This window comes from Salvelinus alpinus, chromosome 7 (assembly GCF_045679555.1).
Source record: "Salvelinus alpinus chromosome 7, SLU_Salpinus.1, whole genome shotgun sequence".
Taxonomy (NCBI): domain Eukaryota; kingdom Metazoa; phylum Chordata; class Actinopteri; order Salmoniformes; family Salmonidae; genus Salvelinus; species Salvelinus alpinus.
The window spans coordinates 69,043,859-69,059,420 of NC_092092.1; the positions used below are offsets into that span (position 1 = coordinate 69,043,859).

The 15,562-nt window shown below is 39.5% G+C and overlaps 2 protein-coding genes across 5 annotated transcripts; both read left to right on the forward strand.

Moving 5' to 3' along the window:
• The first annotated feature begins 71 nt into the window (after positions 1 to 71).
• cenpu (centromere protein U) lies at positions 72 to 6,862 on the forward strand. 2 transcript variants are annotated; one of them, XM_071411392.1, is made up of 13 exons: positions 72 to 257; positions 348 to 402; positions 567 to 675; positions 766 to 1,000; positions 1,156 to 1,276; positions 1,383 to 1,505; positions 1,713 to 1,803; positions 1,952 to 2,060; positions 2,147 to 2,225; positions 5,393 to 5,440; positions 5,627 to 5,688; positions 5,861 to 6,017; positions 6,410 to 6,862. In XM_071411392.1, the coding sequence occupies exons 1-13, from the start codon at positions 253 to 255 to the stop codon at positions 6,533 to 6,535; spliced, it is 1,320 nt and encodes a 439-aa protein (XP_071267493.1). In that variant the 5' UTR covers positions 72 to 252; the 3' UTR covers positions 6,536 to 6,862. The 2 variants fall into 2 exon arrangements, with proteins under 2 accessions (XP_071267493.1, XP_071267494.1); XM_071411393.1 differs by having other exon boundaries at positions 107 to 257; positions 570 to 675.
• Positions 6,863 to 9,728: 2,866 nt separating this feature from the next.
• On the forward strand, positions 9,729 to 15,488 carry casp3b (caspase 3, apoptosis-related cysteine peptidase b). 3 transcript variants are annotated; one of them, XM_071411403.1, is made up of 7 exons: positions 9,729 to 9,890; positions 10,052 to 10,147; positions 11,289 to 11,437; positions 11,546 to 11,674; positions 11,877 to 12,052; positions 12,300 to 12,441; positions 14,761 to 15,488. In XM_071411403.1, the coding sequence occupies exons 2-7, from the start codon at positions 10,107 to 10,109 to the stop codon at positions 14,973 to 14,975; spliced, it is 852 nt and encodes a 283-aa protein (XP_071267504.1). In that variant the 5' UTR covers positions 9,729 to 9,890; positions 10,052 to 10,106; the 3' UTR covers positions 14,976 to 15,488. The 3 variants fall into 3 exon arrangements, with proteins under 3 accessions (XP_071267504.1, XP_071267507.1, XP_071267506.1); XM_071411406.1 differs by lacking the exon at positions 10,052 to 10,147 and having other exon boundaries at positions 9,804 to 9,890; XM_071411405.1 differs by lacking the exons at positions 9,729 to 9,890; positions 10,052 to 10,147 and adding an exon at positions 10,822 to 11,151.
• Positions 15,489 to 15,562: the final 74 nt, after the last annotated feature.

The window sequence follows — 15,562 nt, forward strand, 5'->3', positions numbered from 1 at the left end:
GATCCAGTAGAGGGCACCATCTCATCAAGGTCATATGAGTATGTAATTGTCTGACTAGTCTCGCGAGAATTATCGAATATTTTTTTTGCGGGAAAGAAATTCAGCTGTACGCAACAAAAAAAACATCACAAGCAGTTGGCGTGCAAACTCGTCTGCTACTTTTGCACAGCCTATGTTTTGAGTTTTTTCCCCAAATTGTATGTATACAACTAGCTAATAGCTTACATTTTCATCTTGGAACGATCAATCATCATGAGGTAACAAATAGTAATCAAGCTACAAGAGAAAGCAATAACGTTAACGATATCAAGTTCACATGCTTCACAGGTCTGCTCTCCTCCACACAGTAAGAAGAGCCAAATGTCGAAGATGCTCAAACTTGTGCAACACGAGCTTGTTGAGGTTTGTTACAGTAACGTTACCCATTTGCAAATGTCTCACTAAGTTGTATGTTAAATGTCATATACATATCTAGGTAACTAACGTTAGCTCGCTACAAGGGATTGAAAAGGGGCAACATTGGGTACTGTAACGTTAGCTAGCTATCTTCTATGTTTTCACCTCAGAAGGGTCCATCAAAAGATACACAGAAATCTAAAGCAACGGACAGTCATATTTCCCCAAATGTTTCTACCATTGAGAAAGCCAGTTTCCTTGATGAGTGCGATACTTATGGTGAGTTGAAAACAAACCTAAATAGTTTATGGGTATGAAAAATCATTAATGCCAAGATGTTCTACAACAAGTGACTATTTGACCACCCAGGTAACCCACTGCACAGCACTGCCCTTGAGGAAGATTTCAGCCCAAACTTGGCTCAAAACAAAGAGGGAGTGGTGAAGGAGGGGGCAGCTAAGAGAAGATGGGGCCCATCCAAAAAGGTTAATAGTACGACCCCAAAAAGACCCACACAGTCTGGGAGAGGTCAGACCAAACGGAGAGCTAGCAAAGTGGTCCAGGCAAAGGGATCTCCGCAGCAAAATGTCAAACCAAAAGCCAGGTAAAACCTCACAATGTGGGATCTTACAAGCCCCTTTGCTCTCATTCCTTTATGAAGTGATAGAGAGGGGAAATAAGAAAATATCCACTAACGACGGAGCACAAGTTCTAATTGTAAACTTATTCTGTTCCTTTTCCTCCATTTATAATGGTCAGGCCCCAAAAAGAGATTGCAGAAGGGACAGGTGAAGAGGATTTAACAGAAGCTCAGAGCAGGCCTTCTGCACCACAGAAAAAGGCAGTCAGAAAGGAACAGGACACAGAAGTGGATGACTCGGTATGACATTATCCCCTATCTCAGTAACATAAGACTGTTGCTAAGAGCAGTGTTACATTATGTTGCCTGTGATGAGCTTAATGTCCTCATCACTGCTTACTAACAGAGGTCATCGGGTGAGGAGGAGGAAATTGAGGTGTCTGCTCCGGGCTCCAGTCCTCAACCTATTCATAAGAAACGTAGAACATCCCTGTCTTCAGAGAATCTGACGCATGAGGACATTAGTTGGGTAAGAACAGCTACTGCTCTTCCCAGTGAGTGACTAAATGTAAGATGTTTGTCACCTTCTCCTTTAAAAAACTAACATGTACTCCTTCCTTGTCATCTGTGATACATTTGCAACTTTTGGTTTGGATATGTTGCCTTTTTCCTGACCACATCAACTCTTCAGATTACAAAGGAAAAGGGGAAACTCAACCAGTTCTCTCACCCACAGAATCCAAGTCAGAAGAAGGCCAAACCAGACGATGTGCGAAAGCAAAGGAAGTCCTCAGTTGAGAGGGGTTCGAGGGGGAAGTCCTCCTCAGGTAACAGCTAGATCTCTATTCAGCACCACATCCTCCCAGACAGACATATGAGTCTCTCAAACCACCAGAGTGAAATATCACACTGCATGACTTAATTAATTTGTGTAAAATATACACCACAGAAATTAATCCATGTATTTTTTTTCAGGAAGGGCTGGTCCTTCCAAAAGAGACGAGCAGAAACGAAGGAATGTAAAAAATCCCACTGATCTTGATGTGGTGTTGGACTCATTTTTGGAATTCGTGTCAGAGTATATGTGAGTTTCCATCAGTTTAGCATAGATAGACATCTTTAAAGTAATCATTATCTCAAGTCAAAAATGTTCTCCCTGTTTTTATTCAGGGATGCAGTGGATTCTAATGCAGTATTGCAGGCTATAGATGCTCTCTCAAGCTCTTTTGAAGATCAACTCACAGAGAAGGTAACTCATTTTGGGTGACCAGTTGTCATACTTTGCAAAACCAATAGTGTAAAACACTTTTTTTTATTTGATTATTATAGTGTTGTGCATCTTCAGGATGCCCAGCCCACATGGGCTGATAAGACACTGTATTTGCTGTAGCAAAATACAATTGTGTATATATGTGTATATATACAGTACCAGTCATAAGTTTGGACACACCTTCTCATTCCAGGGTTTTTCTTTATTTTTACTATTTTCTACATTGTAGAATAATAGTGAAGACATCAACGCTATGAAATAAAACATGTAATAACCCAAAAAGTGTTAAACAAATCTAAATAGATTTGAGATTTGAGATTCTTCAAAGTAGCCACCCTTTGCCTTGACAGCTTTGCACAGTCTTGGCATTCTCTCAACCAGCTTCATGAAGTAGTCACCTGGAATGCATTTCAATTAATGTGTGCCTTGTTAAGTTAATTTGTGGAATTTCTTTCCTTCTTAATGGTTTGAGCCAATCAGTTGTGTTGTGACAAGGTAGGGTTGGTATACAGCCCTATTTGGTAAAAGACCAAGTCCATATTATGGCAAGCACAGCTCAAATAAGCAAAGAGAAACAACAGTCCATCATTACTTTAAGACATGAAAGTCAGTCGATCTGGAAAATTTCAAGAACTTTGTGCAGTCGCAATAACCATCAAGCGCTATGATGAAACTGGCTCTCATGAGGACCGCCACAAGAATGGAAAACCCAGAGTTACCTCTGCTGTAGAGGATAAGTTCATTAGAGTTACTAGCCTCAGAAATTGCAGCCCAAATAAATGCTTCAGAGTTCAAGTAACAGACACATCTCAACAGCAACTGTTCAGAGGAGACTGTGTGAATCAGGCCTTCGTGGTCAAATTGCTGCAAAGAAACCACTACTAAAGGAAACCAATAAGAAGAGACTTGTTTGGGCCAAGAAACACGAGCAATGGACACCAGACCAGTGGCAATCTGTCCTTTGGTCTGATGAGTCCAAATTTGAGATTTCTGGTTCCAACCGCCGTGTCTTTGTGAGACGCAGAGTAGGTGAACGGATGATCTCCGCATGTGTGGTTCCCACCGTGAAGCGTGGGGGTGCTTTGCTGGTGACACTGATTTATTTCGAATTCAAGGCCCACTTAACCAGCATGGCTACCATAGCATTCTGCAGCGATACGCCATCCCATCTGGTTGGCGCTTATTTGTTTTTCAACAGCACAATGAATCAACACACCTCCAGGCTGTGTAGGGCTATTTGATCAAGGAGAGTGATGGAGTGCTGCATCAGATGACCTGGCCTCCACAATCACCCGACCTCAACCCAATTGAGATAGTTGGACCGCAGAGTCAAGGAAGAGCATGAGTAGAAAAGAATGAGTAGGTGTGTCCAAACTTTTGACTGGTACTAATATATAAAGTTGAAGTCGGAAGTTTACATACACTTAGGTTGGAGTCATTAAAACTCGTTTTTGAACCACTCCACAAATTTCTTGTTAACAAACTATAGTTTTGGCAAGTTGGTTAGGACTTTGTGCATGACACAAGTAATTTTTCCAACAATTGTTTACAGACAGATTATTTCACTTATAATTCACTGTGTCACAATTCCAGTGGGTCAGAAGTTTACATACACTATCAGAAGGTAAAAAAAAAAAAAAGACTGCCTTTTAAACAGCTTGGAAAATTCCAGAAAATTATGCCATGGCTTTAGAAGCTTCTGATAGGCTAATTGACATCATTTGAGTCAATTGGAGGTGTACCTGTGGATGTATTTCAATGCCTACCTTCAAAAGCAAATGTAGACCTCCACAAGTCTGATTCATCCTTGGGAGCAATTTCCAAACCTGAAGGTACCACGTTCATCTGTACAAACAGTAGCACGCAAGTATAAACACCATGGGACCATGCATCCGTCATATCGCTCAGTTATGAGACGTGTTCTGTCTCCTAGAGATGAACGTACTTTGGTGCGAAAAGTGCAAATCAATCCCAGTACAACAGCAAAGGACCTTGTGAAGATGCTGGAGGAAACGGGTACAAAAGTGTCTATATCCACAGTAAAATGAGTCCAATATCGACATAACCTGAAAGGACGCTCAGCAAGGAAGAAGCCACTGCTCCAAAACCGCCATAAAAAAAGCCAGACTACGTTTTGCAACTGCACATGGGGACAAAGATCGTACCTTTTGGAGAAGTGTCCTCTTGTCTGATGAAACAAAAATAGAACTGTTAGACCATAATGACCATCGTTATGTTTGGAGGAAAAAGGGGGAGGCTTGCAAGTCAAAGAACACCATCCCAACCATGAAGCACGGGGGTGGCAGCATCATGTTGTGGGGGTGCTTTGCTGCAGGAGGGACTGGTGCACTTCACAAAATAGGGGTACCATCATGAGGTAGGAAAATGATGTGGAAATATTGAAGCAACATCTCAACACACCAGTCAGAAAGTTGAAGCTTGGTTGCAAATGGGTCTTCCAAATGGACAATGACCCCAGGCATACTTCCAAATGTGTGGCAAAATGGCTTAAGGACAACAAAGTCAAGGTATTGGAGTGGCCATCACAAAGCCCTGACCTCAATCCTACAGAAACTTTGTGGGCAGAACTGATAAAGCGTGTGCAAGCAAGGAGGCCTACAAACCTGACTCAGTTACACCAGCTCTGTCAGGAGGAATGGGCCAAAATTCACCCAACTGATTGTGGGAAGCTTTTGGAAGGCTACCTGAAACGTTTGACCCAAGTTAAACAATTTAAAGGCAATGCTACCAAATACTAATTGAATGTATGTAAACTTCTGACCCACTGGGAATGTGATGAAAGAAATAAAAGCTGAAATAAATCATTCTCTCTGCTATTATTCTGATATTTCACATTCTTAAAATAAAGTGGTGATCCTAACTGACCTAAAACAGGGTATTTGTACTAGGATTAAATGTCAGGAATTGTGAAACTGAGTTTAAATCTATTTGGCTAAGGTGTATGTAAACTTCCGACTTCAACTGTGTATATATATATTATTATTATTTATATATATTATTACGTTCATACGGCAGTGAAAAACTATAGAGAAAACAAAAGCCTTTCAAGTATACAACTTATCTTGTGTATGTAGAAAATTTGAAAGTTTTCATGAACACATTTTCCTAATTTTTTATTTCCTTAGATAACTGCTTCAAAGGAGCTAAAATTCCTGAAAAGGGACAACGCAAAGGTAAAGCTTTTCTTTAGAAATGAACACTACAAACACTAGATCTTGGGAAGCCTGTGGCATGAGTGTCTGTGGTTATACTCTCGTCTCATGTTCTGTAGGTCTTCTAGGACGACTAGGATATTCACTGTGTCCCATCATAATCATTTAAGGAAGTCAGTCATCAGCCTATTTTTGTTGTTTTCTCAGATGAATGCTGCCATTAACTGTAAGAGAGCCAGGCTGCTCGAGGCCAAAAATGAACTTATAAGGTATTAATTTTTTTCTTGCAAATGGAGCTAAAGCAAGGTTAACTGCTGAAGTAATGCAACGAATAATGTGATGCGTTTTATTTCTATATTATATGGCATGTTTCTCAAACCCAACAACACTACATCACAAAACAGAATACAGAATGTGAAACATCCCCTTGTTCTCTGCCAGGAGTGAGGCCCAATTGAGGGCCCTGCAGAAGGACCAGTCTCGACTTGAGCAGAGGCTAACAGACATACGGAAGGGAACCACTTTCTTGAAAGATCTGGGTCACCTGCACAAGATCTACCTGGACCATAGAAAAGCCCACCCTAACCAGGCGGAGGAGGTGAGGAGGACGTCAACAACAAGCCTTCTGTTCTTGTTCATCTAGTTACAGTTTAGGATTTAACCTAATGCTGACATCCAGTCACTGCCAACAATGTTTCTTAGTTATGGCCAAAGACTTTTATGGATGAGTCTTCAGAGGGCATGAATCAAATAAAATGTTATTTGTCACATGCGCCGAATATGACGGGTGTTGTCTTTACCTTGAAATGTTTGCTAACAAGCCCTTCCCAACGATGCAGAGTTTAAAAAAAGAAACATAGCAACACTAGAGGAATAAAATACACAGGAATGGAGCTATAAACTATGAACATAAGAGGCAGTGATAAGCTATTATAGTAGCTTAAAGTGAGTTAAAGCACTGTTCTGTTGACATTTGTTCCCATTCCACAGTATGGCCCCTCCAGTCTACCAGCTCTTCTCCTGGAGGCCCGTGATGTGCTGGGGACTGAAGATCAGCTGAAGACTGTCAACGAGAGGCTGCAACAGGCTCTGGACAGAGTGACTCACAACAAGTGAGCTCCAAGTTGCAAACTAAATGGTGTAAATTAATCATTCTTCAATCTCATTTGCATGTGGACAGGCTACACAATTTTTTTAAATGAATAATCCTGGCAATGAAACTTTAAGAGAGAGGCAGATGCATGCTCTCATCAAGTACAATAGTTTGAGACGGTCTTGATGTTCTACAGGTATGTTCATGATATTTGGAGATACTGTATTGGTTGTATCTGATGAGAATTATGCTACACTCTTTTAAAGTGTTGATCAAAGATCCTTTTGAGATTTGTATATTAAATCTCAAGTAAGGTATGTGTTTCAAAATAAATGTTTCAGTAATGAGTACCTATTCTGGAAATGATTTGTTGATCAGCACCTTGCTGGAGGGTTATGTTGTCTGGTGGAAAAACTGCCATTTTAACTTACATTAATGCATATACAGTGAGCTCAAAGTATTGGGGCAGTGACATTTTTGGGGGGTGCTTTGTACTGTGAGGATATTTTCATCCATATCAGGTGAACCGTTCAGAAATTCTAGCACTTTTTGTATGTAGTTCCCCCATTTTAGGGGACCAAAGGTGTTGGGACAAATTCACTTGTTTATTAAAGTAGTAAAAAGTTAAGTATTTGGTCCCATATTCTTAGCAGACAATTATTAAATCAAGCTTGTGACTCAAGACATTTGTTGGAAGTGTTTGCTGTTTGTTTATGTTTCATATTATTTTGTGCCCAATAGAAATGAATGGAAAGTAATGTATTGTGTCATTTTGGAGTCACTTATAATGTAAATCGGAATAGAATGTTTCTTAACATTACAGATAATCCTGAATTAATTGTAAATAATGACTGAGAAAGTAAGACGCACAAACATGATACCCCCAAAACCTCTTACCATTACAATAACGGGAGGTTAGCATTTTAGGGGGGGTACGATACTTGTGCGTCTAACTTTCTCACTCAGATTTGTAGTCACAAGCTTGATGACGTCATTGTGTGCTATGAATATGGGACCAAATACGTCGCTTTTTGCTACTTTAATACACAGGTGAATTTGTCCCAACACTTTTGGTCCCCTAAAATGGGGAGGTTGGCACAGAAAGTACTGTAATTTCTAAACGGTTCACCCAATATGGATGAAAATACCCTCACATTAAAGCTCACAGTCTGCACTGTATCATTTGAAATCCAAAGTGCTGGCGTATAGAGCCAAAATAACAAAACATGTGCCACTGTCCCAATGCTTTTGGAGCTCACTGTACATGTATTTCTGAGAAATCACATGGTGGCCAATCCCTATTTAGGAATTTATGCCTTTCTACCCACTTCTCAGTATTTGGCATCAACCTTATTTAGTCATGTAATGTGTTCTGCAGGTGTGGGTACCTTGTCAAACCTTCTCACTTGCTGGCCAACAGTCTCGTGGAGTTTTCATTCAATGGGAGTTTCAGTAAATGTATTTCAAATCATCCCATTAAATACGGTGCACCTTTTTATTTAGAATTGTGTAGACAGACTCAATAAAATATATCAAGAGAAGGGGTTCAGAATATAGGGATCAATGAAAGAAAGCCATCAATGCATATTCGTCTTTTTTAGCACCAACTAGTATATTCTAAAATACTCTGATTTTGTAGATTATTTAGGCACATTTTAGTGTTAGGAAAAGTATGAATCATTTAAAAAAGTGTTTTGATTCATCCTGAAAGTTGTCATATTGGAAGGTGGAAAAAAGTGAGAAGACGCTTTTTCCACTTGGAACCGGTAGGTTCCTCTCGCTTAAAGGTTGTTTAATTATTAGGGAATTACGCCATATTCTGATCTTGATTTATCTGTAGACCCCCCGCCACATCATTTATTCGACCTACACCTCAAACGAATAGGGGGCGAATAACATGCTTAAATTCAATGTTACCGAGAAAACCGCAAAATAAGGGAATTACGTTCCATTTTCAAGCGCGTAACTCAGGTTGGAATCTGGGGAATAGCGTTTACAGGAAAGTATATTTATTTGTATTTTATTATTGCAGAAACACCAGTATACATACAATAAGTATACAAACAGACAATGATAACATATGCTAGGGGGTACAACAAATTACAGATTATACATAGACCTTAAAAGATACGCACGTATTGATTGTTTTAACAGCTTTCTTTTTGGGAGAATGTAGAATGTTCTTAATGTACTGCTCCAATTCCATATAGAAAACATGGTAGAGTGTTTATTTATTAGTGAATTTACATTTATGAATCTGAAATTTTGCCATTAGCACAATTCGATTGAGGTAAATTATGTTTTCTTTATCCTTATTGCAGTTAAGGAAACCGAGCAACACATTCTCCCGTAATAAACAAAAGTCATCAAGAATATTAACAATGATAAAACTAGAAATATCTGTCCATAATTTCTTTACATGTCGACAATGCCAAAATAAAAGCAAAACTGCTTCTGGATGATCAACACAAAAAGTACAGTTAATGTTAATGTGTTTTTTTGAGTTTCTCAGGTAAGGATTCACTGGGTAATACTGATCAGGTATTTGTGTGGTAATAACCATACTTTTTTCCAACAGATATTATTGACAAATGTATTCCAGTAAGGAATAGAAATAAAGCACATATAGATCTGTTGTTCTGAGGGAGCAAGGATAAATGCATTTTTTTTCTATTGAGTCAACTGGATTAAGAAAGGGTAGCTCAAGAAGATCGCTCTGGATAAGAGCGTCTGCTAAATGACTTAAATGTAAGGTGAGATCTGGTTACACCTCTAAACAACATGAGAGTTCAAGATGGAATAGTATCAAAGACTATAGCGAACTCTCTAGGACTTGGTGTAACAGGGATATTGTTACGAGATAATTGAGTAACAATTCTTCTGCATTAAAAAGTTGACTCACCAGCAGGATATGATTATTAAACCAGTTCTTTAAAAAAAATCACTGGCAGTTACTCTGTAGGCTTTGGAAATTCCGTCCTTAGTCGAGGTGTGTACTTTAGGCCCGCCCACACGGGTCGTCACTAGTTACCACAAACACAAAGTCATAAACCCCTACAATTCTACAATTTATCTTCTAAACATCTGATTTCAACCTTAACCACACTGCTAATCTTACGTCCAACCTTAAATTAAGACCAAAAAGCAAATTTTTGTTTTCATGAATTTTTACGATATTGCCAATTTTGACTTTGGGGTTGTGGTAACTAGTGGGGAAACCTAACCTGCCTACGGCGTTTGATTGGCTGCCTTTTGCCAAATGACACGGTAACTAGTTTTTTTATTTAACACTTCTCACTCTCATGAACAAGTCGCAGGCAAATTGGGAAGTCTTGACGTTTACGCTGTCACCTGTGTATTTCAACTGTTTAACGCAAAGTAAGTTTGTTTTACCCTTAATTAACATTGATAACGTATGTATTGCCATTTACCAATCAAACTAGCTAGCTAGCCAACTATAGAACCAAGCTTGGCTCCTGTGTGGACTAAACTTTGGAATGTGTGTATGTGTAATAAAGTACTTTATTTTTCACTTTCAGTACAACTATAACGCTAGGCGTTGTAAAGAGTGATTGCACAACTGAGATTGGCACCATGTCTGATTTGGTGGATGCCAAATGCATAACTGCACAGGGGTAAGGCATTGTATTTCTCCTGTCAACCCTATCAGCTTCACAAAGAATATAGAATAGCAGGCGACAAAATGAAATGTGGGCATATTGAATGTAGACCTACTCTATGATTTTTTTTATTTATAACCCCATTGGGACGGTATGAGCTGGGCCATTTATAACCCCATTGGGATGAGTTGGGCCAGTGAGCCTATTTTTACATAGTTCTATCAGCTCTCACATTCCGATAAAGTATAGTTTAATGCTTTCATTTACCCATGAATCGTGTTGGACAAATTATTATCTCAGTTCCATGAGCACGTGACGTCTGATCATAAACCAAAAACATTCTGGTCGTTTTCCTCTGCTTAGATGTTGCTGACGCATGCCTGATCTTACAACGCCAGGATTGGTAGTTTACGTATCAGCTAACCACATATGTTATAGCTATCTGGTGCCCGACGCCACAGTCGATGACATAGCATATAACCATTGGTTGATGCAATCATTTAAGCATGTCATCTGTACAGTATAGTCGGAATGGTTTCGACTTGAGGTTCACTACATTCTCCTTTTAGTCTAAATGATGCTATGCCAGTTTGAAAATGTACCTCAATCCAGGTATGGAAGGTGTCGCCCTACTACTGGCATAATGGGATAATTAGAAGATTGAAATACTGTAAGTTTTAAAAAATTCAAATGCCCTTTTTGACAGCATGTTATCTCATTCTAAAGCAGCCCGTTGGATTGCAAAATAGTTACTTACCCCAATGCTAGGTGTTGAATTTTAATTGAGTCCAATGTGCTACTTTATTCAAATAAAAAAAACTGGCAATATTTCAATCTTTGCGACTGAGATAATGAAATAATTAGGAGTACAGCGACACTGTCCATCCCTGCATTAAGGTACGTTTTCAAGCCATATCCCTCATTCGTCACCGTGGTGCAAACATATTGGCCTAGTATCGTTTCAACTTTAAGGAGATTTCAGTGAACCTCAAGTCGAAACCATTCTGGCTAATGTTCAGGTATGTTAGAGGTTTCAATCCCCGGGCTCTATTAGCCAAACAACATGGATTTTCAACATAGGCTACCTGTGGAACCAGATTAACAAGGAAAATTGCATGTTTAAATGTTAAAAGGAACTTCTTCGTCTTTGTTCCAGGCCAGGGAGTCCCTCAGTGCCAAGGTTTACTATAGAGAATCATAAAGTAGATGCTAGGCCTCCAGCTGACATGTACACATATAAAATGAACTACCCCAGCCTTGGACAATGTGTCATCATCAACAACAAGAACTTTGACAGGAGAACAGGTAGGCATAAGTGTGTATTATAGGAGTTTTTTTTTTGTGTCCTGTTCAGGTTACGATGATATGTCAGATGTTGCTATCTACACTTCATTGGTAATTTCCCTTTTAAAGGAATGAGTTCTCGCAAGGGAACAGATGTGGACGCTGGCTATGCAAGGAAAGTGTTTGAACGTTTGGGGTACAACGTGAAAGTTGCCAATGACCAGACTGTGCAGCAGATCCAACAGCTGCTTTACACTGGTAAGTTCACCCGTCTGGATGTGAGTTAGATTTTCTTCTGTTCTAGAAGCTTCTTTTGAGAAGTTTTTCTGATCGTCTACAAATAAATTGCAATAATCATGGTAGTAGTGATGTGACATCTGGCTAACTTTAGGAAATCTCTCTGAATAAATGTTGATAGACTTTAAGTTTAAACTAAATGTGCGTGTATGACATTTTTCAGTGTCTCATGACGACCACAGCCAGTCGGCCTCCTTTGTGTGTGTGATGCTGAGCCATGGAGACGAGGGTGTGTTCTATGGCACAGATGGAAATGTGGAGCTCCAGAAGCTCACCGGACTCTTCAGGGGCGACCGCTGCAAAACACTGGTGGGAAAGCCCAAACTCTTCTTCATCCAGGTACTGTAAGGTTTTAGCTGCCTGCTCTAAATTTCCCTTACCTAGAGAATCATTGAGCTGTGTATGTTTGTTGAATCCACTATAAAGACTGAGGAATGAGGATGCAGTGTAGCTGCATGACTTTGTAAATATGTTGTGTACTAAAGGGATGAACATGTATTCTGCATGACTGATATTCAGGGATAGTGTTAAAAGATTAGCCTCTCTTCCCTTGACCCCTAATCCTTCCTGTGGACCTGGTGAGTAGGCGTGCCGTGGCTCTGATCTGGACTGTGGAATAGAGACAGACAGTGTTGCTGGTGGAATAGAGACGGACAGCGTTGCTGCTAACTATCCAGAGAGGGTTCCAGTGGAGGCAGACTTTCTCTATGCTTACTCTACAGCCCCAGGTAATAAACCCTGTTTATTGATAAACCTTTTTTTTAACCGCCCTCTCCTTACATACTTAAAGCTAGAATCCTTAGTTGATACATTATTTTATTTTTTTACTTCTAAATTAAATGTATATGTAAGTCGGAAGTTTACATACACTTAGGTTGGAGTCATTAACTAGTTTTTAGTAACAAACTATAGTTTTGGCAAGTCGGTTAGGACCTCTACTTTGTGCATGACACAAGTAATTTTTCTAACAATTGTTTACAGACAGTTTATTTCACTTATAATTCACTGTATCACAATTCCAGTGGGTCAGAAGTTTACATACACTAAGTTGACTGTGCCTTTAAACAGCTTGGAAAATTCCAGAAAATGATGTCATGGCTTTAGAACCTTCTGATAGGCTAATTGACATCATTTGAGTCAATTGGAGGTGTACGTGTGGATGTATTTCAAGGCCTACCTTCAAATTCAGTGCCTCTTTGCTTGACATCATGGGAAAATCTAAAAAAAATCAGCCAAGACCTCTGGAAAAAAATTGTAGACCTTCACAAAGTCTGGTTCATCCTTTGGAGCAATTTCCTGACGGTACCACGTTCATCTGTACAAACAATAGTATGCAAGTATAAACACCATGGGGCCACGCATCCGTCATACCGCTCAGGAAGGAGACGCATTCTGTCTCCTAGAGATGAACGTACTTTGGTGCAAAAAGTGCAAGTCAATCCCAGAACAACAGCAAAGGACCTTGTGAAGATGCTGGAGGAAACAGGTATAAAATGATCTATATCCACAGTAAAACGAGTCCTATATCGACATAACCTGATAGGCCGCTCAGCAAGGAAGAAGCCACTGCTCCAAAACCGCCATTAAAAAAAAAGACAGACTACAGTTTGCAACTGCACATAGGTACAAAGATCGTACTTTTTGGAGAAATGTCCTCTGGTCTGATGAAACAAAAATAGAACTGTTTGGCCATAATGACCATCGTTATGTTTGGAGGAAAAAGGGGGAGGCTTGCAAGCTGACGAACACCATCCCAACCGTGAAGCACGGGGGTGGCAGCATGTTGTGGGGGTGCTTTGCTGCAGGAGGGACTGGTGCACTTCACAAAATAGATGGCATCACGAGGAGGGAAAATGATGTGGATATATTGAAGTAACATCTCAACACACCAGTCAGAAAGTTGAAGCTTGGTTGCAAATGGGTCTTCCAAATGGACAATGACCCCAGGCATACTTCCAAATTTGTGGCAAAATGGCTTAAGGACAACAAAGTCCAGGTATTGGAGTGGCCATCACAAAGCCCTGACCTCAATCCTATAGAAAATTTGTGGGCAGAACTGAAAAAGTGTGTGCGAGCAAGGATGCCTACAAACCTGACTCAGTTACACCTGCTCTGTCAGGAGGAATGGGCCAAAATTCACCCAACTTATTGTGGGAAGCTTGTGGAAGGCTACCCGATACGTTTGACCCAAGTTAAACAATTTAAAGGCAATGCTACCAAATACTAATTGAGTGCATGTAAACTTCTGACCCACTGGGAATGTGATGAAAGGAATAAAAGCATAAATAAATAATTCTCTCTGTTCTGACATCTCACATTCTTAAAATAAAGTGGTGATCCTAACTGACCTCAGACAGGGAATTTTTAATGGCTTAAATGTCAGGAATTGTGAAACACCTTTGCCAAACACATTTAAACCTAGTTTATGTAAACTTCTGACTTCAACTGTATATATAACTGTTGATTTCTTGAGGCATTTATAAGTTATATTCTTCATGAGCTTAGGTTAACTGTCGTACCCCATCAGAACCCAACATATATATATATATATATAAGCTTGTTATACTCCAATGTTTGTAAACAAACTAAATGTAAACCAACACTGTATATCCTCTCAACATGGTTAAAACTATCATTATAATATCATGGATGGTCAGTCCTTGCATACATAGTTCTCGCTTTGAATTTGATTGGTTAGGTTTCTCCAGGCCCATCCCTCAGCTTTTCACCAAAGCTCCATTTTATTGTTTCAATGAAGGTTTCCAGCTTTAAACACTATGTAATTTATTCATGCATACTACATACGTTACCTTTTACATGGTACAATGTAGGCACCCATTGTTACATAGTACTTACAACTGATATGTCTGAACTTACACAAACTGCAAATGGGTGAATCACAGTAGACTATAGGCCTACTAAAATAAAAGTATGGTAATGGTAATTTCACTGCACCTATGTACAAAAACGACCATGTACCACTTTAGAAGTTTTAGCAATGGTTACCATTGCTATAGTGTTTGACTGATTTGGTTTGAACTCCATAGGCTACTACTCTTGGAGGAACACCGACAAGGGCTCCTGGTTCATCCAGGCCCTCTGTGAGATGTTACAAAGGTACGGCAAACAGCTGGACATTATGCAGATCATGACACGTGTCAACCACAAGGTGGCACATGACTTCGAGGCTTCCCCCAATGCCAACAAGCAGATCCCTTGCATTGTGTCTATGTTGACCAAACATCTCTACTTTCCACATTGATTGTATATCCTGTGGGACCATTTTACATATTTGCACAGTGTGTGCTGGGGTTCTAAAGACCAGTAAATTTTATATATAGGGATTCTCTGCACTGCGCCAAATACCACTGTGGATAATCACTTATTCAAATACTTCTGTTTGGGGAAAGTCTAAAAGTGAAAAGGTATGAAATGTTTACGCTTGAGGCCTAAAGGGCATTATGTTGGACCACAGAATGGCTTTTTAATGGGGAAAGGCTGGCATTAAGTAATGACTATGCAATAGCAGTACTTGCTATTGATTTGTTGATCATGTGTTTGGGATGGAACTAGGAATTTAAGTGCTCTGAATTGTAGGGTAAACACATTTTCAGATAACATGGAATGAAAGTCACTCAGGCTTTGAAAGTATAGTAAAGTTGTGCCATGTCTCTATATAAATAATCTCTCACCTGTGAGGTGTTTTTTCATCTTTTGCACATTGTACATTCAAATAGGCTACTATATGAATAAAGGAGCTTTTATCCTTGGTAAATTGTGTTCCCAAGAAACAACATTTATGTAAATAGGATTTCAAGAAAAAAAATGTAAGAAAATATATACATTTTT